At 45.5% G+C, this 24,295-nt stretch overlaps 1 protein-coding gene across 8 annotated transcripts in view; it reads right to left on the bottom strand.

The window, feature by feature from the left end:
• The window catches only part of GALNT17 (polypeptide N-acetylgalactosaminyltransferase 17), a 285,062-nt gene that overhangs the window by 13,916 nt on the left and 246,851 nt on the right, over nucleotides 1–24,295 (bottom strand). For all 8 annotated transcript variants that reach the window (XM_042921614.1, XM_042921618.1, XM_042921617.1 and 5 more), the window contains 2 exons: nucleotides 23,072–23,209; nucleotides 15,013–15,108 (listed from right to left, as the gene is read on the bottom strand). In XM_042921614.1, the coding sequence (XP_042777548.1) occupies nucleotides 15,013–15,108; nucleotides 23,072–23,209 (234 nt within the window). The remainder of the gene's footprint in view (nucleotides 1–15,012; nucleotides 15,109–23,071; nucleotides 23,210–24,295) is intronic.

The following is a 24,295-nucleotide window of genomic DNA, read 5'->3' as shown; positions in this document are numbered from 1 at the left end:
CCTGGCCCCGCTCCTTCCCGGCACTCAGCCACTCCCAGCTTCCTTCCCGTTCTCTGCCTGTTCTCAGAGAAGTCCAAGGGTTGCTGGCCCAAGAGCCCCGACAATACTTCCGGGAAGCCGAGTACCCCCAGGTGGCTACCTGGACCATTGGGTTCTCTCTGGCTAGGTCTGTGGGTAACTTCTAGTTGGACCCCTGATCCGGAGAAGGCTGGATCCCACAGCAGGGTGTCCTGCTACACTCCTACCCTTCTCTTCCCCACCCCCCACTTCATTCCCCCAGTTTGATCCAGATCTCACATGCCCTTGCCTGGAGTGGACTTGGAGGGGACTCTCAGAACTCAGCTTTACATCTGTAAAGCCCCCCCTTTAGAGGGGCAGCAGCATTAAACGTGGAGCCACGCTAGGGTCTGTCCTAGGATCGGTGCTCTGCTCTCTCTTGGTGCACCCTCCCAAAGCCCCATCTGCCTCTCCCACTCTGTCCTCAGCATCTGGTTGGAATGTCCAGCTGCCTGGAGGACATCACTGTGGGGGTTTCCAAGACCCACCCCCCCCCCAAACTCACACCGCCCCAAACAGAACTCACATCATCCTCCAAAACCCATGTCTCCAATCTCAACAATGGCACCACTATCTACCTCCTGGTGAAGCCAGGGGAGTATCACCTCCAACCTCCCTCACCCCTTCCCTTGACCTCTCCGCCAATAATTCCAGTCAACTAGACCTCTCAAAAGATGTTTTTTTAAAAACTTTTTAGGTCAAAGTCGTTTTAGACTTACGAAAAATTTGCAAATATAGCACAGGGAGTTCCCAGTGTACCTGGCATCCAGCTTACCCGAAAGTTAGTATCTGACATAATCATGGCATGATCACCCAAGCCAGGGAATTCACACTGGTACAATCCTATTGACTAATCCGGAGACCTCCCAGAAACTTCAGCAGTTTCCATCTATGTTTTCTCTTCCAGGATCCCCCACTGCATTCTGTTCTCACGTCTCCTTAATTTCCTCCTATCTGGGATAGCTCCTCAGTCTTCCCTTGTTTTTAATGACCTTGACACTTTTGAAGAGTACCGGGCAATTATTTTGTAGAATGTCCCTCAGTTTGGGTTTGTCCGATGTTTTCTCATGATTAAAGTCATAGTTGTGCATTTTTAACAAGACAAACCACAGAGGTGAGGCTGTGCCCTTCTCGGGGCATCAGATCAGAGGTCTGTGAGGTCTCATTACTAGTGATGTTAACCTTGATCACTTGGTTAAGGCGGTGTCTTTTGGGCTTCTCAACTGTGAAGTTACTATTTTCCCTTTAAAAAGGGAGATACTCAGAAACTGGAAATATCTCCGTTTTCATCATATTTTCACCCACCAATTTTAGCATCCATTGTTACTTCTGGACTTCAACACATATTACTGGTATGACTGCCTCGGGGTGATTTGCACTTCCCACATTCCTTCTGCATTTGCTAAGCAGACTTCTACTGAAGGAAGAGCTATCCTTTCTCTCCATGAGTTTATGTCACTGTGGACTCATGTATTTTTAAAAAGTCATATGATGGAACCACAAAAGGCCCTGAATAGCCAAAGTTATTTTGAAGAAGAAGACCAAAGCAGGAGGCATCACAATCCCAGACTTTAGCCTCTACTACACAGCTGTAATCATCAAGACAGCATGGTATTGGCACAAAAACAGACACATAGACCAATGGAATAGAATAGAAATCCCAGAACTAGACCCACAAACGTATGGCCAACTAATCTTTGACAAAGCAGGAAAGACTATCCAATGGAAAAAAGATAGTCTCTTTAACAAATGGTGCTGGGAGAACTGGACAGCAAAATGCAGAAGGTTGAAACTAGACCACTTTCTCACACCATTCACAAAAATAAACTCAAAATGGATAAAGGACCTGAATGTGACACAGGAAACCATCAAAACCCTAGAGGAGAAAGCAGGAAAAGACCTCTCTGACCTCAGCCGTAGCAATCTCTTACTCGACACATCCCCAAAGGCAAGGGAATTAAAAGCAAAAATGAACTACTGGGACCTTATGAAGATAAAAAGCTTCTGCACAGCAAAGGAAACAACCAACAAAACTAAAAGGCACCCAACGGGATGGGAAAGGATATTTGCAAATGACATATCGGACAAAGGGCTAGTATCCAAAATCTATAAAGAGCTCACCAAACTCCACACCCGAAAAACAAATAACCCAGTGAAGAAATGGGCAGAAAACATGAATAGACGCTTCTCTAAAGAAGACATCCGGATGGCCAACAGGCACATGAAAAGATGCTCAACGTCGCTCCTCATCAGGGAAATACAAATCAAAACCACACTCAGATACCACCTCACGCCAGTCAGAGTGGCCAAAATGAACAAATCAGGAGACTATAGATGCTGGCGAGGATGTGGAGAAACGGGAACCCTCTCGCACTGTTGGTGGGAATGCAAACTGGTACAGCCGCTCTGGAAAACACTGTGGAGGTTCCTCAGAAAATTAAAAATAGACCTACCCTATAATAGACCCAGCAATAGCACTGCTAGGAATTTACCCAAGGGATACAGGAGTACTGATGCATAGGGCACTTGTACCCCAATGTTTATAGCAGCACTCTCAACAGTAGCCAAATGATGGAAAGAGCCTAAATGTCCATCAACTGATGAATGGATAAAGAAATTGTGGTTTATATACACAATGGAGTACTACATGGCAATGAGAAAGAATGAAATATGGCCCTTTGTAGCAACGTGGATGGAACTGGAGAGTGTGATGCTACGTGAAATAAGCCATACACAGAAAGACAGATACCATATGGTTTCACTCTTATGTGGATCCTGAGAAACGTAACAGAAACCCATGGGGGAGGGGAAGGAAAAAAAAAAAAAGAGGTTAGAGTGGGAGAGAGCCAAAGCATAAGAGACTCTTAAAAACTGAGAACAAACTGAGGGTTGATGGGGGGTGGGAGGGAGGGGAGGGTGGGGGATGGGTATTGAGGAGGGCACCTTTTGGGATGAGCACTGGGTGTCGTATGGAAACCAATTTGACAATAAATTTCATATATTGAAAAAAAATAAATTTATGTGCATTCTTAAAAAAAATAAAAAGTCTTATGAGTGACAATCCAATATTTTATTGTTCCAGCTATATAGTTCCAGCTTTGGACATAAGGAACTCCTTTCGGGGTGGCTCCTACGTTCTATTGAGAAGACAACACCTTTTGAAGAGCACTTCCTTTTATTCTGACACCGCCCACAAGGTTTTCCAGGCTTACCCTGTATTTTCCGCTCCATCCCTGGGGTCATCCAAAATCTGGGTGCTAGATGTGTTCACTGCTACTGGATTGTATTGCTTCTAGACGCTCTCAGAGCTAGGAAATATACGTATGTACACCAACCCATAGGCACATTTGTTTTTATGCCTACATTTTCTACAAATTTATTTCTACACCTCGCTCTATGTTTTATACATGTATATTTATATATTTTTACATGCACCTATAAAATAACTTCATCCTGATCCCTCACATTGCAACTCAACATTCATTCTAGCCATACCCTCTCCTTATTTATAACCTCTTTCTCTGACAGCAAGAGACCAGGTTCCCAGTATCCATACTTTCTTTTTCCTTTTTTCTTTTTATCCTCAAGTTAGTTAACACACCGTGTAGTCTTGGCTTCAGGAATAGACTCATCAGTTACATATAACACCCAGGGCTCATCCCAACAAGTGCCCTCCTTAATGTCCATTACCCATTTTCCCCACCCCCAACCGCCATCAACCCACATTTTGTTCTCCGTATTTAAGAGTTCTCCGTATTTATGGTTTGCCTCCCTCTCTGTTTTTGTCTTATTTTTCCTGCCCTTCCCGTATGAACATCTGTTACGTTTCTCAAATTCCACCTATGAGTGAAATCATGTCCGTTATCCATACTTTATATACTTACTTGTTCACATACAGTAGTTTCAGAATTGTGAACCCAGACTCCTGTGGAAAACAAGCTTACTGACTAGAATGCGTTATTGGCAATGGTTCTTTTTTCCTTTAAGTTTCTAGAATCCAGTCAAAACTGTCCAAACCGGTTCCAAGCCATTGAGATTGGCGTTATTCTTCCCCATCCAACAGTGCAGTTATGTTATTCATTTAGTTGGGTGAATTTTTTTTTTTCATTTACTGTTTGCATCCTATTGTGGGTCTTCTTCCTTACATCTTTGAATGTTGAAATTATTATTATTTCTCAGAGATTCTCAATATTACGGTGGTTCTACGAGTCAGGACTTGACAGAAAACTGCGCTCAGAGGTGTCACTCCCCTTTGATTCCTTATTCTGCTCCCACGTTCTGTCCACCCTGTTCTCACCCACCTCCAGCAGGTAACCAATCTCATCAGTTTCTGGTTTATCCTTCCTGAATCTCTTGCACAGATGAGCAGATAAAGGTATTTACTTTTCAGAGGCCATTTGTCTTAAATAATGGTTAGCATACTAAGCATCTTCCTTTGTACTTTGCCTTTTGCATCTAACCGTATGGGGAAATCACTCAGTATCAGTTCACAGGGATGGCCCTGCATCTCTGCCTACGAATGGGCATTAAAGTGGTTTCCAATATTTTGCAACTGCAAATAATACAGGAGTGCACATGTGTGTTTTCACATTGTTGGAAATGTATCTTCAGTGTAGATTTTTGCAAGTGGATTGCTAGGTCAAAAAGTAAGCATACTGTAGCTTTGGTAAGGATTGCCAAACTCCCTTCAAAAAAAAAAATGGCACCAATTTGTATTTCTATAGGCAACCTATGAGGCTGGAGTTTTCTCCAGAACCTGGAACATGTTCTCAAATTTTTTAATTTTTGCAAATATGCAAAATGTGCAAAAAAAAAAAAGGTGAGGAATGGTTTCTTGGTGTTATTTTGCTTTGCACTTCCCCAATTATGAATGAGTTTGAACATTTTTTTTTTGTACATTTAGGAGTCATTTACGTATCTTTTTTGGCAACTTGTTTGCTTGTGTCTTTTTCTTATTTGTCTATCAGATTTTTAGTCCTTTGTTCCTCAATTTTTAAGAAACCTTTATACTACAAGAAAATTACTCTTTGTGGTACGTGTTACAAATATTTTCTCCTCATTTGTCGGGTATTTTTTACTGTGTTTGTGGTACTATGTTGCCATGCAAGTTAAAAAAATTTTTTTAATGTAGTCAAATATATCCATCTATTATTGTCTCTGGGTTTTGAGTTTTACTTTTCTAGTATTTATATAGTTTCATATTTTACATTTAGATTCTTAATCCATTTGCAATTTAAGCTTGTGTAGAGTGTCAAGGGTGGGTCTGATTTTGTCCCTAATCAGATTTTAAATATGGCTACTTCTTACTATCCCCACTGTCATTACTCAGGTTTAGGTGACTGACTTTTGTCAAGCTCATCATAACAGTCTCATAACTGAAGTTCTTGCCTCTAATTTAAGAGCCTCTAATCTGCAACTCAAACTGCAGTCCCAGGTGATTCCTTCCTAAAAACGAATTAGATCAAACCCCAAACTTCTGCTTAAAAGGCTTTCAATATTTCAATGGCTTCTGGTGGGGGCTGGCATAAAGCCTAAGCTCCTTAAAGTTCATATAGGATTGTACACTACCTGCCTCCTGCCTATTGACCCGGCCTCACGTTTGGTCACTCCCCACCTCATGCTCTGCATTCCAACCTCTTTAGTCTTGGAGACTCAGTTTCCCCATCTTTAAAATGGGAACAATGGAAGACCTATCAGAAACAATGCAAGAAACAATGAAATTCTGTCAACAAGGTATTGTGAAATTCCAGGGAGAAGATTCCGAGATTTGGATATTTCGTTGTCTTATAAAGGAGGCAATTAATAAAGAAATACAAGAATAAAAAAATAGCATGAGACTTTGGTAGATTATATATTCTGAAATATAGTGATTTGCCTATCAGGAAAATTATATCTGCATTTATGTTGTTGAGTTGGTCTGAAGATAAAATAAATTAGGAAAAAAATGTCACAAATTGCATAATATTGACCATTAAGGTTAAGTCTATAGAAATTTATTTGATAAGTAAAAAAAAAAAAAATACTGGTGGTTGGACTCAGCCAATCACCGAGCTCTTTTATACAATAACACCTTAATTAATTATGAATTCCTAGACGGTAGGAGTCTCCATGTCTCATCCATCTTTCCAAATAACCCGCTTTCCAGGTAACATTGCCTTGAAGAACTGAACCAAGCTAGAAGTCTAGCTGAATGATGGAAGGCTCATGTGTCCCAAAACCTGAGAACTGGAAGGAACCTTGGATATCACTGATCCAATCTACTGCTTGCAAGGTATACGAGGATTTGAGGTGCTCAAAGTGCCTGGGGATGTTCAAGTTTTCACTGCTATTTGTTACTGGTTTTTATAGCCTCAAAAAGTAGAATACTGTGTACCTAACTGACTCTTGGAAAACTGAAGCTTTCCCAAGGTCTCACGTTCAGCACCACGGACATCATCTTTATAGGACATGTGCCGTGGACCTCGTCTAAGAACTTTTCATCGATTAGCTTGTTTAACTGACATAGCATCTCTATGAGGTGGATACTATTATGATATTTACATTACAGAGGAGGAAACTGAAGTACGAGGAGCTTCAGTGTCTTGCCCAAGATCACAGCTTAGAAGCCAACCACACACAGAAAGGTACCTCTCAGCATCACCATGGAAAAATTAACTTTGATGTGAGATGTGGGTGAAGTATCATTTCCTGATTTCCAGTCTCGCTAAGGTGCAGAGATCAGAGATCTCCACTTAGCCATGCATGGCTCTCGTTAGCTCCTACCCACCTTGGCACTGGAATTAGGAGCCTCATTCCCAACAGAGAATGCCATGACAAAAAGTATCTGGAGTGCGAGCGTGGGCCTTTGGATGACCATATGTCCCCCGGGGTTGAAATCTCCTATCCTGTGCATGGCCAAACCAACCATTTAAGTAGGGGATAGTGAGCCCGAGCTGACGAGAACCCACATCCTCGTGCACGAAGCCTTCCTGCAAGGCTTCTTGGGAAGGTGTTCAGTTCTTGGCTGGTTGACATTTCCATTTCCATGGAGGGCCACAGATTCAAGCCCTGAAGACATTTAATGTTGGGAGCAGTATCAGGAAGGCAAGATAGGGATCTCTTGAAAAGTAGGCTCCGTCACCTGGCACTTGGCCCCTGTAGCTGCAGGAGGAAGCCAGGAGGCCATGCAGGGCAGCACTCTCAAGAAGGGGGTTGGTGATGACACCACCACGGCACAGAGAAATCTGCCAAAGGCCCTTTTCTGGAACCAATGTCAGTGTATATGGCACCCTTGGTGGTCCCCATATGGATGGGATTCCAGAAAGTTGTCCCAAACCTGGCACTTTGCACAACCCCTACCTTCTAACCCAGGCAGGTGGTAGGACGGTAGATAAGAACAGTCTAGAACATTGTGCTACTTACATTTGGTCTTCCTCTGGCCTTCTCTGATGGGAACTCAGACTTCGGAGGCCCTGACATCTTAGACCAATGGCCTGAGCTGCACTAGCAATAAACTCTTCAGGATGTGCCCTTAACTCTGACTGGCCAGGTTCTCAGACCCTCTCCATTCTGAACAAGCAACGTCTTTGAAAATAACCATTCGACAGACATTGTGAACAGCCTAGGAAGGCAACATACTTCTTTGAAAACGCAAGGGCTGGAAGCCCACCTCGGAAATGATCATAGTTGTTTTAGGATGGCGAGATTACGGATGATTTAAAAATTTTTTTTCCAAACTCATTGCAATGCTGTTGCATTTTTAGTAGAAAAGGAAAAGATTAGCAGTGACTTTCTTTGAATTTAACAGCTCTGGGCAAGGAAGGGAGAAAGGTTCAGTTGAAAATGTGGTCACCATCTGACTATTCAGTGTGAGTTTTCCTTATTCCATCCCTAACATTAACACAAAATCTACCTGGATCACTTTTTGTGGCTGGAGAAAAAAACCCACTAAACTTCTAAGCAGACATAGAAGTTTTAACTAAGAATCTCTCCTGGAGGGGCACCTGGGTGACTCAGCCGTCTTGAGCGTCCGACTCTTGATTTCAGCTCAGGTCATGATCCCAGGGTCGTGGGATCAAGTCCTGGGTCAAGCTCCATGTTGAGCATGGGGCCTCCTTGAGATTTTCTATCTGTCTCACCCTTTGCCCCTCTCCCTCCCTCAGTCTCTCTCTCTCTCTGAAATTGAGAAAGAAAGGAAAAAAGAAAAAAAAAGGATCTTTACTGGAAAAGAATTCTGATTTTCTGGAAAGAATAGTTCATCAACCCATTCTGGCAAGAAAGCAGTAATACAGTAATTCCTCCTTAACCCTGGAGTCCTCCTTAAGCAAGATAAAATTCACGTGCATTTACTTCCGAATGCCATTTAGGAAATCGGGCATTCCTGCTTCCTGTACGTGGACCTCAAGACCCACTTGTCAGGGGTAATTTAAAAAAGTGAACTGGGGATTGGAAATCAAACAGGGAAGCAAAGCTGAAGCCTCGGGAAAGTCTCAGAAGTGCAAAGTGCATGGAGGTCTACAGAGAAGGTGGGCACCAGGGACGCTCACAAAGGCTGGATGGAGGCAGGGCCTGGAAGGCAGGAGCTAACAACCTGGAAATAATCAAAGCAGAAGCAGTTTGAATATTTCGAGAGAAGACGAGTCAGAAGAACAACACCAAAAAAGCGCTTAATATTCCTGCTATCTGCAACGAGGCAAAATGAATTTATAAAGTGTTGCACTGGGACGCAAGGAGAGGGTTTTTAAAAATACCGCACAGGAGATGAGAGATGGAAATGAATGGTACAGAGACTCGGTGGTGTCACATTTCGGATGTGTCAAAGAGCGCTGGCGTTTTCTCTCCCCTCTCCTCTCTTTTTTGTCTCTGCAGGTTTCCTTAACATGGGTAGCTGCCCTCCCTCCTCCAACCCGATTTTCCCACAAGGTCTAAAGCTCCCCAGCTCTGGCCTCGTGATGCTCTCCAGGAACTGAAAGGGATTCCCAGGCCTGCTTCTTACCAAATGCGAGCGGCCCGTCCCCCAAGTCACAGGTCTGTTTTCTGGGGCAAAGCCATCCTTCCGGGGGTGGTACCCTCAGTGCGCTCTCGACGGTTCCAGCCCCTGAGCCCCAACGCTTATATGACTTTGCCTGGAAGCCAAGAGGCTGCTTGGATGTCATTAACTTCCGCGTTTTCCGAGTGCCTTCCGCGTGCTAATAGCTGTGGGAGCCCCGTCACTCCAGGGGGGCACCAGCGCCTTCCTGGCACAATGCATCATCGTGACAAGGTGTTTGGATGATGTATCACTTAAAAGATGAAGCCATCAAAGAATAAGTCGAAGATCAGATTAAATTTAATTACAGGATAAAAGAATTCTCATCTGTCGTTCTGGTGATGAATTCACCGAGGGCAAGGAATGGGAGCTTCTCTGAAAAGGAGGGGGAGGAAGAATAAAATGTATTGACGGGGGTGGGGGGCAAGCAGAAGAGAGACCTCCGATACCTCCCTGGAGTGCAGGGAGTCACAGGGGCCCTTGGGACAGAGCCTGACACCCCCCTCTCTGATACACACCTCCAAGAATGTTCCGCCACAGCTAGGGGCTGTTTCACGGGGAGCGCCTTGAACGCCCAGGGGACCACCGACTCCAACCTTGTGCTGGCGTGCCGGCTGTGGGCCTCGGCTCAGGGAGGAAACTGTATCAGAACTGTTGCCAGGTGGGCCGTCCCAGGAGGTGAAATTGGGCCTCTAATTTGGGGACAGAGGGAGGGATTAATCACGAAGGGGTTCATGGGACTTTTGGAGGTGGCAGGCCTCGATCGAGGTGGGGTGACCTGACGGCATGTGTCAGGGAAACCTAGCAGTTACGCTAACAAGAATGAATTTACCGCAAAAATGAAAAAAAAAAAAAAAAAAAAACCAACCCCGATTATATAGAAGTAGTAGTAGTATTATAAACCGGAAAGAAGAATTCGGTGGGACACTGGGCCTCACGTCGGGCAAATACAGATGTATCTGACCTGTAAGTCACACAGCCTGGCCCGTAACGGACGCCCAACAGACGGTGTTGACTGAGACAGGAAAACACTTGGAGATGACAGCATGCAGATTCTCAGGCCGTAGCTTCAGGAGGTCTGGGGTTGGACTCACGGGCCAGTCGGCTTTTGTGACACGCTCTCTGGACCACACCCGAGATGCTCAGGGGGGAGCCCCGGCCCCTCATCCTGGCACCCAGGGCTCTCAATACCCTGTCCCTATTGGTTGCCCTACAACAACCATATCACTGTCCCCCGAACATGCCATATGCACGTTCCCCCCACCAACCTCCATGCCTCTGCCCTTACCTCTTGCCTAGCATTGTGTCCGTGCTCAACACAAGTCCTTCCACCACGCCTTCCCGTGGGCTAGCGAACCATGGGGGCTCACTCGAGGGAATGAGACGGGCTCCCCAGAACGCGCCAGATGCCACAGCCCAGGGTTCACGACCAGGAGTCACAGGACTTGAGTTTGAAAAATGTCATGGCACTACCTGAACCTCAACGTTCTCATTTTGTAAAATCGGGGGTGGGGGGGGGTGGGGGGAGACCTACCCACCCGGTAGGATTAAACATCACTAAAAACAGAAATGGGTTTACGGCCAGCATGAACAATTTTTTAATGTTTATTTATTTATTTTGAGAGAGAGAGAGAGAGAGAGACAGCACGAGCAGTGGAGGGGCAGAGAGAGGGGGGGGGGCGAGAGAGAATCCCAAGCAGGCTCCACGCTGCCAGCGCAGGGCCCGACGCAGGGCTCAAACCCACAGACCGTGAGATCATGACCTGAGCTGAACTCAAGAGTCAGACGCCTAACTGACCGAGCCACCCCGGTGCCCCTATCGCCAGCATTTCTATTCCCTGTCTCCGCCCAGCCATGGCTCCGGCCCAGTGCTCAGGGCTGTGCCGTGAAGCTCTGGGCCACAGTCCGTTGGGACCTCAGCAACAGCTCAGCGGCAGGGGCTCAAGAGAGCAGCCCAGAGCCATTGGGGCTGTTAAAGGGTAAGAAGGATGATGCGCATGTGCCTGGGGGCCCCTGGGGGCAGCACTGCCCACCCTTCTCTCTCCTTGCCCTTGGTCCTCAAGGGAAATCAGAAGGAGTGGCCGGGGGTGGCTGACAGGTTGACCAGGTGGATGGGGAGGGAGCAGGAAGGGGCTGACAGAAGAGGCCAATCTCATGGCTGATAGGCCTGCAGGGCAACCCCCTGACCTGGGCCCAGATCGGCAGCCTGGAGCCGGGTGGGGGAGCCGAGGGCCTCCTTAGACAAGAACCCCGGCTCTCAAGGAGGTCGAGCTGACACCAGAGGCTATTGCTGCATCGTTGACACCCCATTTTTAGGTAAAACTTGAGCTCGAAAAGAAACGGGCACGTGTCCAATCCAAATTAGTGAGCGGACAAGAGCGAGGCTGGCCAGCAGCTCGCTGACAGACACTTGTGAGAGAGCAGGCTCTCCGAGTGGCAGGGAACCTTTTCCATTTTGTTGGCAAACACATGTTGGAAGACAGGAGATCACCCTCCTCGGTGCTTATTTTCTCTCCGTTTAATTGCTGTCGGATAATAAATTACGACCGAGAGTCCATTGATTAAGCTCACGATGTCCGTGGAACGCCACTTTCTTCTTCTGGGAGTTGCCTCGTTCCAGGAGCTTTGACTCAGTCTCTGTTTGCCCAAAGCACTTCACGGAGCGGTTTTAAAAGATGCCAAGGCGCGTGACGGGTGGGGAGCTCGCTCCCAGCGCGGAGGGAGTGGTTTTGCAAGGAGGGGGAGGAAACCTTGATGAGCGATGGGGGGGGTGGGGGGTGGGGGGGGGGCAGCCTGGCAGCTGGAGAGAAGTACCCAGGGTGCCTTCTCAATTCAGAACATGTGGTAGAACAGAAGACAACATTAGACTTAAAAAAATTAGACTTAAAAAAATCAGCTGATGGGAAACAACCATGGTCCCCTCCTAGGTGTTCATCCCAGCGCTGGGGCGCGGCGGGGGGGGGGGTCAATGGACAGCCTCCCTTGCTTTTTCATTCTATAATCCGCTAAATGGGAGGAGAATTCATTGGAAAAAGCCCTGTGTGCAGGTGGAACCCAGGAAAGATGAATTCCGGAGCCGCACCGGGAAGCCCTCAGATCTCTGGGAGACATTTATTAGACCACCTTGATTCCTTTTCTCGTGCCCAGAGGTTGGCTTCACAGGCCAGTTTTTGATTATGCAGATATCTAAACATGACAGGGTCTGTTATGCCACAGTTAGCAAGTACTTAGCTCAAATGTGACCTGTTCGGAACACTGGGTGGAGAAACCTGGGAGTTAAGTATTTTTCCAAACGCTACTCCCGGCATCTCCCGAATGACAGTCACATACAGCAGTGTGGCTCAGAAGCCGACATCCCCAGGGCTTAGCGTCCAGGCTCCCGCTGCCCTCCCGGCGCGATACCACCATGTCCCGATGTCCCCCTCCCCGCCAGCTCACCCAGCACCAGTTGGGCTCGATTGCCAGCTTGTCATATGGCCTGTCCCAAGATGCGGCCTCTTAAATGTCTGACTTGACCATCCCTTGCAGGCCACGGCTCCCCACCTCCACTGCCCGGGTCGCCAAGGCTTCCAGGGTCCTTGTCACCTCCAGACCCTGCGAGGGAAGAGCTGGAGAGTCAGCGGGGGCCGATGGCCAGGATGCTTCCGTAGCATCCACCCCTCTCTGAACTCCTCCGAGAGTTCAATCTAAGCCCGATCTAAGCCGTCACCACCACCCGCCCGGCGCCCCTGGTGGTTCCCTAGTACCCCCAGAGTCGAGTCCCACACTGGTCAGGCCAGCATCGTGGCATCATCTGGGAACTTGTTAGAAATGCAAAATCTCCCCTCCCACCCCAGGCCCCCTGACTCAGAAGCTCTGGGGTGGGGGGGGGGGGGCAGAAGTTCAGAAGCCAGAAGGCTTTCACAGGCCTTCCAGGTGATTCTGCTGCACCATGAAGGCAAGGACCTGTGTCTCGGAGCGTGCCTTCTCTGGCCTTGGGAGACCCACCTCTCCATCCCCTTCTGCATGATCTCCCAGCCAGCCCTCCCCTCTCGCAACTCTGAGCGCCAGCCATGCTGGGCCGCCTTCTGTGTTCCAGCCCCCGGGCTATCTTGTTCTTTCCACACTTCCTATGCTATAGAGTCTCCTGTCTCTTTGTCTCTTCCCTCAAGTGGAACCCATCTGAGAGCAGGGACCAAAGCCTACCCACCGCCATATATACTCGTGACCAGCACCTGCGGTCAGTGAGAAAGATACACTCGTTGAGCGAACGGATAAATGAACGGAGACACTCCCTGGATTCGTTAGTCCCTAATGCCTTTGCTCGGAGTGCCTCCCTGTGGAGAGCCTGGTCGCTCTCCTGCTCCCCACGCGTGCTTTTAGCCAAGTAGATCATCTTGACGTTCATGCGTTGGGTTTGAACGTAGAGCACTTTAGTCAGGCTGGAGGGCGTGGGTTCTCGTCTGCTTTGCTCACAGGCACTCGCTCCTCTGTGCCTCAGTTTCCCCATGCTGCCTGTCTACCCCCCAGAAGCAAAGGGCTCAGGATTCGATCTGGCTCGCAGTACCCATTATCTACCTTCAGAGGACCTGTCACACACTGAAGGGATGCTGAGGGTCTGGACTATCAGAACTCCCTGCCATGGGGCAGCCCGCGTGGTTCAGTCGGGTAAATGTCTGGCTCTCAATTTCAGCTCAGGTTCTGATCTCACGGTTCATGGGATTGAGCTCCACGTTGGGCAGCTCAGAGCCTGCTTGGGATTCTCTCTCTCCCTCTCCCCTGCTCGCGCTTGCTCCCTCTCCCTCAAAATAAGTAAGTACACTTAAAAAAAGGGAAAGAACTACCTGTCATCATGGTAGAGAGAACACAATTCCTCTCCTTCCAGGTATTGGCTTAACGGGAAGCAAAAGTGCCAGGAACAGAGGAAACCCATGAGCCGTAACGAATGCCTGCCTGAACGTGCGCGCGCGACTCCTGAATGTGAATTGGCAACTGAATGTCTTTGGGTTCACGGAACAAGAGACGGACCAAGGGAGCTGACGGGGCATTTTGTCCAGTGTCTTCCTATTACAGAGGAGCAAACTGAGATCCAGAGAGAGGGAATCACTGAGTCTGGCTCAGAATCACCTGTCTGGTGCTCCACGAGGACCGCGTCATAAATCTTTTCCCCGTTTGTAGCCTGCCTTTTATTCCTATTAGTTGACATGAAAAAATGTCTTAAACTTTTGTGAATGTCAAGTCTAATGACATTTTTGGGTACGTTTTCTCCCAAATCTCAGACAATTTCTGCCAAGCTCTTTATTCACACACATGCACACACATACATACGTAAACACACACATATGCATACATGTGCACACACACCTTGGGTTAGCACAAAGTTGCCAAGGGAAATTCATTGACTAGGCTCTATTTTCACAATGTTGGTCGAATGTGTTGCCCTTTTTGAGTTATTCTGTGTTCTCCTGAGAAACCGGAGAAGGCGTGTGTTCTCTGAAATGTTACTACCGGCACGTTTCTCTTCCCCAGTTAGCACTTAGCTTTTGTACTTACAGACCCGGTCACACTTACCACCCAGCTGGTCCTTCGGGATGAACATATCAGGCATGTTCTCATGAGGAAGTCTGTTGTTTCTTTGAAGTACGCGTAAGCGGGCATATTTAGTTATGATTAGAACGTATGCCCATGTGGCAGATACTTGCCTAATTGCACATGACTCTGAAACGTATTCACATTCTCTATCCGGTATGCAGTGTGCCCATTGATCCTCTTAATATCTGTGCTGATGCAAACACTCATGAATCTTTTCCCAACTGCTATGCAGGAACAACCAGAATGCACCCCACCCCCCGCCCTTCTCCTTAAAATCTCGGAACACAGAACAGCTACAAAGTAGAGAACAACAGACGCCCCACAGATCCTCTGGAGGCTGGTGATTTTACTCCTCCTGGTCAGAGATGGGCTCCTACCTGGGGTCCCCAGCCATGGCATGGGTACAGTATTGCTGTATGGTTCTCCAGTGGCCCCTGGTCCAAGCAGACGTCTTTAGCCTTGTTGTTTCGAAGCTGTAGGAATAGGCAAAACATCATCCATCAGAGCTCATCTGGTGGAAATTCCGCTGCCCAACCCTTGTTCCGCCATGACTTGGTTCGGACTTTTCTGTGAGGTGATCATTTTGGCAAGAAAGACAAAGTCCTTCAACGGATGCTGTGGGCATGAGCGTTCTGCCTGCGACACCTCCTAGCCCCTGCTGACACACAACTCCCCCGTCCCCAGCACAGAAGAGAAGCCTAGGGAACATCTGGACATAGGAACACCAGTTACCCACTGGTTATCCAGAGTGGGCCTCGACACCAACACTGCTTTTAATAACCCTGGGAATCATGGGTCAGTTTCTGAAGTCACTGCTGGCATGGAGGCATTAAAACCAGTAATCCCCCAAACCAAACAAAAACCCTGCTGCCGAGCAACAATTTATTTATATATTTCTGGACTTATGTACATATTCAAAGAATACTTACTGGATGCCTAGACGGTGGCAGGTACCATGCTAAGTGTTTGGAACGCATCTGTGGCAGAATGGACCAAAGTCCCCAAGACAAAAGCCCTGAACCTAGCTACGCACATCTCTTTGGGAACACGGAAGAATTTGTCTCGTTGGAACCTAGACTGGTGTCCATCCCACCCGCCATGTTGCAATCTCAAACCGGTGGGAAAACATTGTTGGTCTTACACTCTGTCTCCTCCATGGAAACCAAACTAACCAGAGACAAATCAAGAAGGGAGGCAAGGGGCACTTGGCTTCTGTGCTCCCAAACTGTGTTTAGGTTCAGGCAACTGAGCAGAGTTTCACTGCCTTTTTTTTTTGTTTGTTTTAAAGATTACAAAAATAACCCCATCCTACTGAGATATCTTGAAAACTGTAGAAGAAAGTAACAATCGCTCACCATCCTTTCCCAAATTCGGTTAATTTTTTTCCCTAATTCTGAGACAATTTCGTTTTGTTCAAGTTGGACCATAATGAGCAACTGTGTAAAGCTTGTTCACCCTTCAGGTTTTATTAAGAAAATAATCCTAGAACTGCGGTTATGGTAGCAGAAGGTAGGGCTGCCTTAATGTTCTTAAAACCTGCCGTCCAAATCCTTTCCAGGAGCTTCAGACTAATTTCTATTCCCGTCCACAAGGTATGTAAATACTTATCAGTCCCGAGTTTCATGCTTTAAAAATATTGTGTTGGTCAAAGTATACAAACATCCAAACTTAGATGCTGGGGAACCTAGTGCACAGCATGGTAATCATAGCCAATAATACTGTATCACATACTTGGAAAATCACCCAGCGATTAGATCATCTTAAATGTTCTCATCACCAAAAAAAGAGATGGTAATTAGGGGATGTAACAGAGGTGTTAGCTAACTCTATGGCAATAATCACTTTATAATATGTAAGTGTGTCAAATCAACATGTTGGACCCCTTAAGCTTATATAGCTTTATATGTCAATTATATCTCAATAAAGCTGGAGGGAAAAAAAAGAAAGCTGCTTGGAAGAAAAATTCTAAAGAAATTGGCGGGGGTATTGCTTTAAACCCAAGTTACCAAAAATGTATGCAGAGGGGTAGAAGTGATGAATCAGATATGTTGCACAAAAGGTCCCAAGCAAGAGATCTCTGCTGAGTCGCCTTGGAGCCCCGTGCTGTGTTTTAGTTCTTTTGTAGATGCTTTGAGGACACGCTCACTGTCGATGCTTTCAACGAGGCAAAGGATAAATTACGTGGAAAAAAACCCCAAACAAACTTCTGAGTCAAAAAGTAATTCAGAAGAATTAAGATGTTGAAAGTGAGAACATCTACCAAATGTATTTTGCTTATGTCTTTTTTTTTAATGTCTACACAAGAGCAATATTATAAAAATGTGTCCAATGGAGTCTAATGAAGCTTTTAAGAGAAGGATAAAATAAAAATTACAGGTGATAGAGAATATTGTTTTGAGAGGTGAGGAAAGACATTCTTGTTTTTATGAATTTATAATTAATAGGAAATTGGAGAGTTTCAAGTTTAGCAATTCTTTCCCCTTTTAAGAATTATCTGCTTATTTCCCCATTGGGATCTCCGGTGGTTTTATTGTAGATTTAGAAGCGCTCCTAATATATTAAGGTATTGTTTTTATGGCATATTTGTTCCCTATAATGATTTCAGAATGCCAGGCTTTTCAATTTTGTTTCTAATATTTATGCAAAGAAATCTATTATTCAGTAACTTAATAAATATTATGGAGGGCCTCATACGTGCCTGGGACTGTGCTAAGTTCAATGAATGCAAAAATAAACAACACAGTCCTTGCCCTGAAACAGTCCATGGTCTGGAGAGACAGACACAGGAAGAGCTCGTGCAAGACTGAATTTTTGCCAGGACAGCAACGAAAACACGTCTCCATTCCATCTGTATATTATTATATTGCTGTATATTATTATGCTGCACCTGTATGCTTTATGCATACCGTATGTGCATGGTCTTTCATATAAATAATGGTAAGAGAATAACAAAGATGAATAAAATCAAACAAGGGGCAGAGGCACTTCAGGCCACGAGGGCAGTATGAGCCAACCACAGAATTTTGACCAAAGACCCGGTGAATGTTTTTGTGCTCACTGAGTTGCTTTTACATGTGGAAAAGCAGTATCTCATACATGGAAGAATCAGGACATAAAGCGGGCACGTGTCTTTCTTTAAAAATTATGTTAAGGCAGGGGCGCCTGGGTGGCTCAGTTGGTTGAGCGTCCGACTCGATTTTGGCTCAGGTCATGGTCTCACGGTTCAGTTGATGAGTTCAAGCCCCGCACGGAGCTCCCCGCTGACGGTGCGGAACCTGCTTGGAATTCTCTCTCTCTCTTGTTCTCTCTCTCTCTTCCCCTCCCCTGCTTGCGCTCTCTGTCTCTCTCAAAATACATTAAAAAATTTAAAAAATCACGTTAAAGCATTCCAGCTAATAGAGGTGAATAGACATTTAAAAAGCAAGGGAAGGTGGCTTACTCTGTAAGTGGGCCTGGGCGGCATCGCTGTGGTCAGGATGAAAAACACTGGGGCTGACACCTGCTCAGAGGTGTCTGTCTCCCTCTGTCACCATGCTGGGGTCTGGGCGTGGCAAACAGGACTGCTAGCAGTTAAGTGTTAAAATACAGTTGTCTAAATAATCGTACATCTTGTTACTGAAATGAATTTAACCGTAAAGCTATTCTGAAAGGTATAAAATGGAAATAAAGGAAAAGAATGTTTGTGCCCCAAACCCCAGATAATATTAGCAAAGGCTGAGAAGTTGATGAACTTTCTCAGTCAAGGAGAAAGTGTGTTAACGTTCTTGTGTTACATGCCCCCTGACCCTTCACTTTGGAGACTCGGAGACGAATTAACAACAAAACAAAACATTAGAGGTAGTGCAGTTGCTGGATCGTAGGGTTGTTCTCGTTTTAAATTTTAAGGAACCGCCATACTGTTTTCCGAAGCGGCTGCGCCAGTTTGCATTCCCACCAACAGTGCAAGAGGGTTCCTCTTTCTCCGCATCCTCAAACATCTGTTGTGTCTTGTGTTGTTGATTTTAGGCCATTCTGACAGGTGTGAGTTGCTATCTCATTGCATTTCCCTGATGATGAGTGAGGCTGAGCATCTTTGCACTACTAGGTACAAAGAATGCAAAAATGTTAATTTAAAGGGGGTACCTGCACTCTGATGTTTACGGCAGCACTATCTGCAACAGCCATATTATGGAAAGAGCCCAAATGTCCATCGAGTGATGAATGGATAAAGAAGTTGTGGTAAAAACACACGATGGACTATTATTCAGCCGTAAAAAAGAATGAAATCTTGCCATCTGCAACAATGTGGATGGAGCTAGAGAGTATTAAGCTAAGTGAAATCAGTCTGAAAAAGACACACACCATATGATTTCACTCACATGTGGAGTCTAAGAAACAAAACAACACAGGGAAAAAGAGAGAGAGGCAAACCAAGAAACAGACTCTTCACTATAGAGAACAAAGTGATGCTTACCAGAGGGGAGGGGGATGGGGGTGGAGGGGGATGGGGATTAAGAAGGGCACTTGTTGTGATGAGCAACAGGTTCAAAAACTAGAACCACCCCACGATCCAGGAACTGCACAGCTTCTAACGTTTTTTGAAAAAAAAGAAAAAAATTCATCCCTGAGTCTCCAACATGAAGGGTCAAGTGGAGTGTAATACAACCAGGTCGAATCACTACGCTGCACACCTGAAACTAACATTACACTGCCTGTGAACTAATGAGAATTTTTTTTTAATCTTTTATTTATTTTTGAGAGAGACAGAGACAGAGCATGAGCAGGGGAGGGGCAGAGAGAGGGAGACACAGAATCGGAAGCAGGCTCCGGGCTCCGAGCTGCCAGCACAGAGCCTGACGCGGGGCTCGAACTCAGGAGCTGTGAGATCATCACCTGAGCCGAAGTCAGACGCTTAACCGACCAAGCCACCCAGGCGCCCCTGAACTAACGAGAAGTTAAGTAAAAACTTAACAGAATGTTACAGGTTACCATAATGCAATTAACAACGAGACACAGATAATTCGCGTGACGAGGACGTTTTTTTAAAGCCAAGAAACAAGCCCGCTAAAAAATTGGGAAGGAGCAAGAAGCATTAAACCCAGAGATATTCGCTGGCCTGGGGAAAGACTCTCAAACAGCATTGTACATGAAAACCGGAGGACATAAATTGCAAATATAGTACGATATTCACTCTGCCTTCTTTTTCCTGTTGCTCGGGGGCCTGGTGTGGTGAAAAGAAACAGTAGGAGGGAGTGTTAGAAATAGAGTTGTCTAAATAATGGTAGATTTTGTTACCAAACTGAATCTGATTAGTTTGACTTCTTTCATTTAATGTTATAGTCCATATGAAATATATTTTAGCATATGTTGAGCTCAGGAAGCCGAGAAGGAGTAATAAAAGCAAATGCCCTAAAATGTTATCACTGATCATATCTGGGAATTGGGATTTGGAATAACTTTTGTTTCTTCTTTATATTTCCTATAGAGTGTATGCACTGAATTTCTTACTTAAAAGAGATAGAGAGATTTGCAAAAACAAAAGCCTCCCCTTTCCCCAAAACCAGACTATGATTTCTACGTTGACTCCATGGCCACCCCACTGTTCAGCTCCAGAGACATCATTTACATCGTACTTCATGTGCATGACAGGCCCTGGAGCTGTTCAGTGCACAGCCTGTGGAACTGGGTCCTGGCCATCGTCTTTCATTTTCCCGTTTTTATTCCTTATTTTTTTAATACTATTTTCCTCCTCATTATGGTATTATCATACAAACATTAGCAATAATTGGGAACACATGACAAAGTACCCTCACAAAAGCTGCCTGTCTCTCCACCCAGAGGTAACTACAACCCGTGTCTCCATTTCCCCATGCTATTTTCTCACTTGCTTTCAATCTAAAATAGTAAGGAGCTAATCCAATTTTATAATCCTGACCTTTTCCTCTTAAGAATTAGACTATCAACATTTCTCTCAAGTCATTAAACTTTTGTACATACCTTTCGAAATGGCTGCAAATATTTCAAACGATTAATATGGTATATTTAACTAACCTTCAAGTTAGAGTCAAATTTTTTGATAAAAAAAAAGTCACGGAGATGAACAATTACTCTCAAATCTTTGCGCTCATTTCAAAGTATTTGCTTAGGATAAGGGTAGAAATGAGAGTGCGACTATCATTAAGCCTTTTAATACATGTGGTTCAAACTGCTATTTAAAAAGCTTGTTACAATTTACACCCTCACCAGAGGATCTGTGATTTTTCATATAACCAAGATCTTACTGGCAGAATGCCCACATGTATTCCAAAAATGAACCTTTGTTTATTTGGCAGAAGCACAAAGCTACCTCAATGTATTTTAATGTCTTCGATGACGAAATCAGTGAAAAACGTCCATGTTTTTCAACCATGTGTGTTTTCTCCTATACTTTATTTTTCTTTGGGGGTGTTTTATTTTCTTATTTAAATTAATTATTAAGATGTAATTCAGTTTGTGGAGCTCATTATATATTATTTGCATCGTCCATTCATCTATACTATTCTTCTGGTTTGGCATACTGTTTCTCTATTCAGTTGATGTATAGATTATTTTAATATTTATAAGCTCGGATCCATTATCCTTTACTTTTGCATTTTCTTCCAAGGCTTTCATTCTTAGGAAGCTCTGGCCCTTTCAGAGACCAGCTGCACACGCATTTCCGTATGGTCCTATTATCATTTCTTTTCTTTCATTTAACGCTAAAGTTCATCTGAAATACACTTCAGGATGTGGTGAGCCACGAGGTGAGGATCTCAATTGTTTTCTTCTCCAAAGAACGAGGCAATTCACCCAATTGTCTTACGAATCATCCGTTTACAGCCTGTTGTGTTTCGATGCCTCCTTTTATTTGACCTTACTCTGATAACCCTAAACCCCCAGACCACACTTTTGTTTTGAAGAAGAAAAGATAAGGCAGTTCGGACCTGTGAATAGTCAGTGCTGAGTGCCAGCTACTGGTCTAAAAACTCAACGTATCCCGGCTCGTTTCACCTTCCCGATAGCCCTGTGCAGTGATCCAGTCTTCATGCGCCCCCAATCACGATATGGACTGTGCCTGCAAGACACATGCTTCCCAGTCCAGATTCTGGCTCCAGAGGGACACCTCGGCCACACCCTGACGGTTTAATCTGGCCCTTATTTACTTCCCATAAAAGGCATCGGGCATGAAGCGGGGAGAATACACAGTTGCAGAAAAAGGAAACACTGTAAGTCACAGAGAGCCTTAGCTTCAGCCGCAAGCAGCTCGGGGAAGCAGCCCGAATACTGGAGCTAGTGGGGGTGTCACCATTGGGTCTGGTGCATCTGGCGCCCTGCGCCCTGGCCTCACTCTGTGCCTCATCCGAACACACAACGGAAGGAAGTAAAAAGGCTTACACACAGCATGTTCTCAGCGGTAGGGCTTACGATATTGAAAAAAACAGAAATAACATAAACGTCTGTATTATCGAGCAAAACACGGCACACAAAGGTGGTATCATGCACAGTCATTACTAAGGCTGCAGAAATGACACAGATATTCCTTGTATGCTATGATTTCAAATTATTACACACGTGGACACCATGGCTGCAGCAATACATAGATACAGATGTGTTTATAAAAATATACACGTGTGTATATTTTTAGTAAAAAAAATGCACACACGGACACACACACAAAGACCACACATCAAAATGTAGTATCACCTACGAAGTCAGAATGCCTGTGTGCAAGGCCGGCTTCATGACTTACAGCCTGAGACCTTCGGTAATTATTGAATTCATCCAAGTCTCAGCTTCAGCTTCCTTATCAACAACATGGACATAATACTCATAAAGGGAGGGTAAAATGAGTTCACAGGTGAAAAGCACTTAGAATAGTGCCTGGTGCATCAAAAGCTCTTGTACGTGTTCGCTGCCCCTTAGTAGTATTTTCAAATTTTTCTGAAATGCATACTAATGGCCTTTGTAATAAGAGAAAAGTCTATCTATTTCAATGTTTAGAGAGTTGATGTTGTCTCATCACAGAAGATCTAAGAGCGTCTGTCCTTTTGTTGGTGGCAAGGGGTTCTGGCCGCCAGCACTGAGCAGTGGACAGCTCCAGTCACTGCCTGTCTTTATCTCCAACTTCCTGCTCAACGTCCCTCTTACGGGTCCCAGGGGACCTCAAAGTCAAAATGTCCCAAATAGAACTGATCATGCACTCTACACCCCAGACAGAACAGGTTACCAGAGCCTCTGGTCCCCCCATTGTAACATTTATTACATGTGTCCCCCCACCAGCTGGTGAGAGCCTTGCTGCCAGGTCTGTACCTCCGAAAAACACTCAATGAATGAATGAATGAATGAATGAATGGATCTGTCCTCTATTTTCCCCCATCAGAGCAATCCCCAGCCTACTGCACAGCCATCCAAGCTGAGGGCACGTGTGGTCTTAATTACCTCCCCATATGCAATGGTGTTATTGTATCTTCTCATTTCTGGGTAAACGTGGTCCAGGTACCACTGGAAATTCTTACACTTTAAACTTTTCCTCAAGGCTCTTCTTTCGGAGACATCACCGATGTCTATTCCTGGATTCTGAAAGTAGAGAGAAGCAGGGGGCATTAGTGACTGGGGAGCTCTGGCCAGAGAAGAAGGCGGGTGGCTTTTGAGGAGAGCCATCAGAGAGAAACCTGATGTCCTGCATGCTCGCTTGGGAAGTAGGTTTAAGGGGACTCATTTGATCCCAGAGCCCCAGGCTAGACTACGGTCCCCTGAGTGCAGCACGTGGCCCCCCAAAGGAGCCGTCCTTATCATCACCACACAAAAGGGATCCTAGGACGCACTGATGTTGACAACCTATGTTCCCAGCATCTTCCCTCGTTTCCTCAGTGACTCTCGGAGCCAGTTATTAGAGGAATTATTTGATTAAGACAGGAAAATAAATGCCTATAACCACCTCCTGTCTTTCTTCTCTATACACGTGTGATTCCCCCCTTTGCTGGCCCTTTGTGAAGTTCATTATACACCGAAGTGAAAATAATTTTCCATTGCAAAGCTTGTAATGATGTTCTAATGAATAATTCACTCTGCTTTTACAGAAATGAACCTGTAATGGGTTCATTACATGCTGACAAGGGAAAATAAACTAGCTGAGATAGGACTCCACAGGCTCTGCCGCAAGATGGCCGCGAACCAGGAGGGACAGGACGCTGTCTCCACAATGGCGGGCAGCCAGGCGGCAGCTTGGGGGCCAGGGAGAGTTCATATTATTTCGTTAAGATTCCTCCTTTCAACAGCCAACTGGTGGTGTTAAAGGAAAGCCCCCCTAAATGTGCGTCGGAAGACGGCCAGCCGCCTTGAGCGCTTATGACCCTAAGTCACACTGCCACTGTAAATTCACAAACGGGAATAATAATACTGATTGCACTGATTTCACAGGGCTGTGGGGAGAGTCGAGTAAGGATGTGAGTTCACAGCCCTGCCCTGCCACGTGCTACACGGAGGACCTTACGCAAGTCACACGTCACCTCCCAGAGTTTCAGTCTACTCACCTGTAAAATGGACGTCATAATAGGCCCATATCAAGCTAGCATGTATTGAGCCCTTCACAGTTGCTATACTCTAAGCCTTGTTTTTATCTTCACAAGAGCCCCAGGAGATGAATGTCAATAATCCCTGCTT

Source organism: Panthera leo, chromosome E3, assembly GCF_018350215.1.
Source record: "Panthera leo isolate Ple1 chromosome E3, P.leo_Ple1_pat1.1, whole genome shotgun sequence".
NCBI classification, from domain to species: domain Eukaryota; kingdom Metazoa; phylum Chordata; class Mammalia; order Carnivora; family Felidae; genus Panthera; species Panthera leo.
Note: the sequence above shows the minus strand (reverse complement) of the source record. Positions and strands in the feature narration are given on the sequence as shown.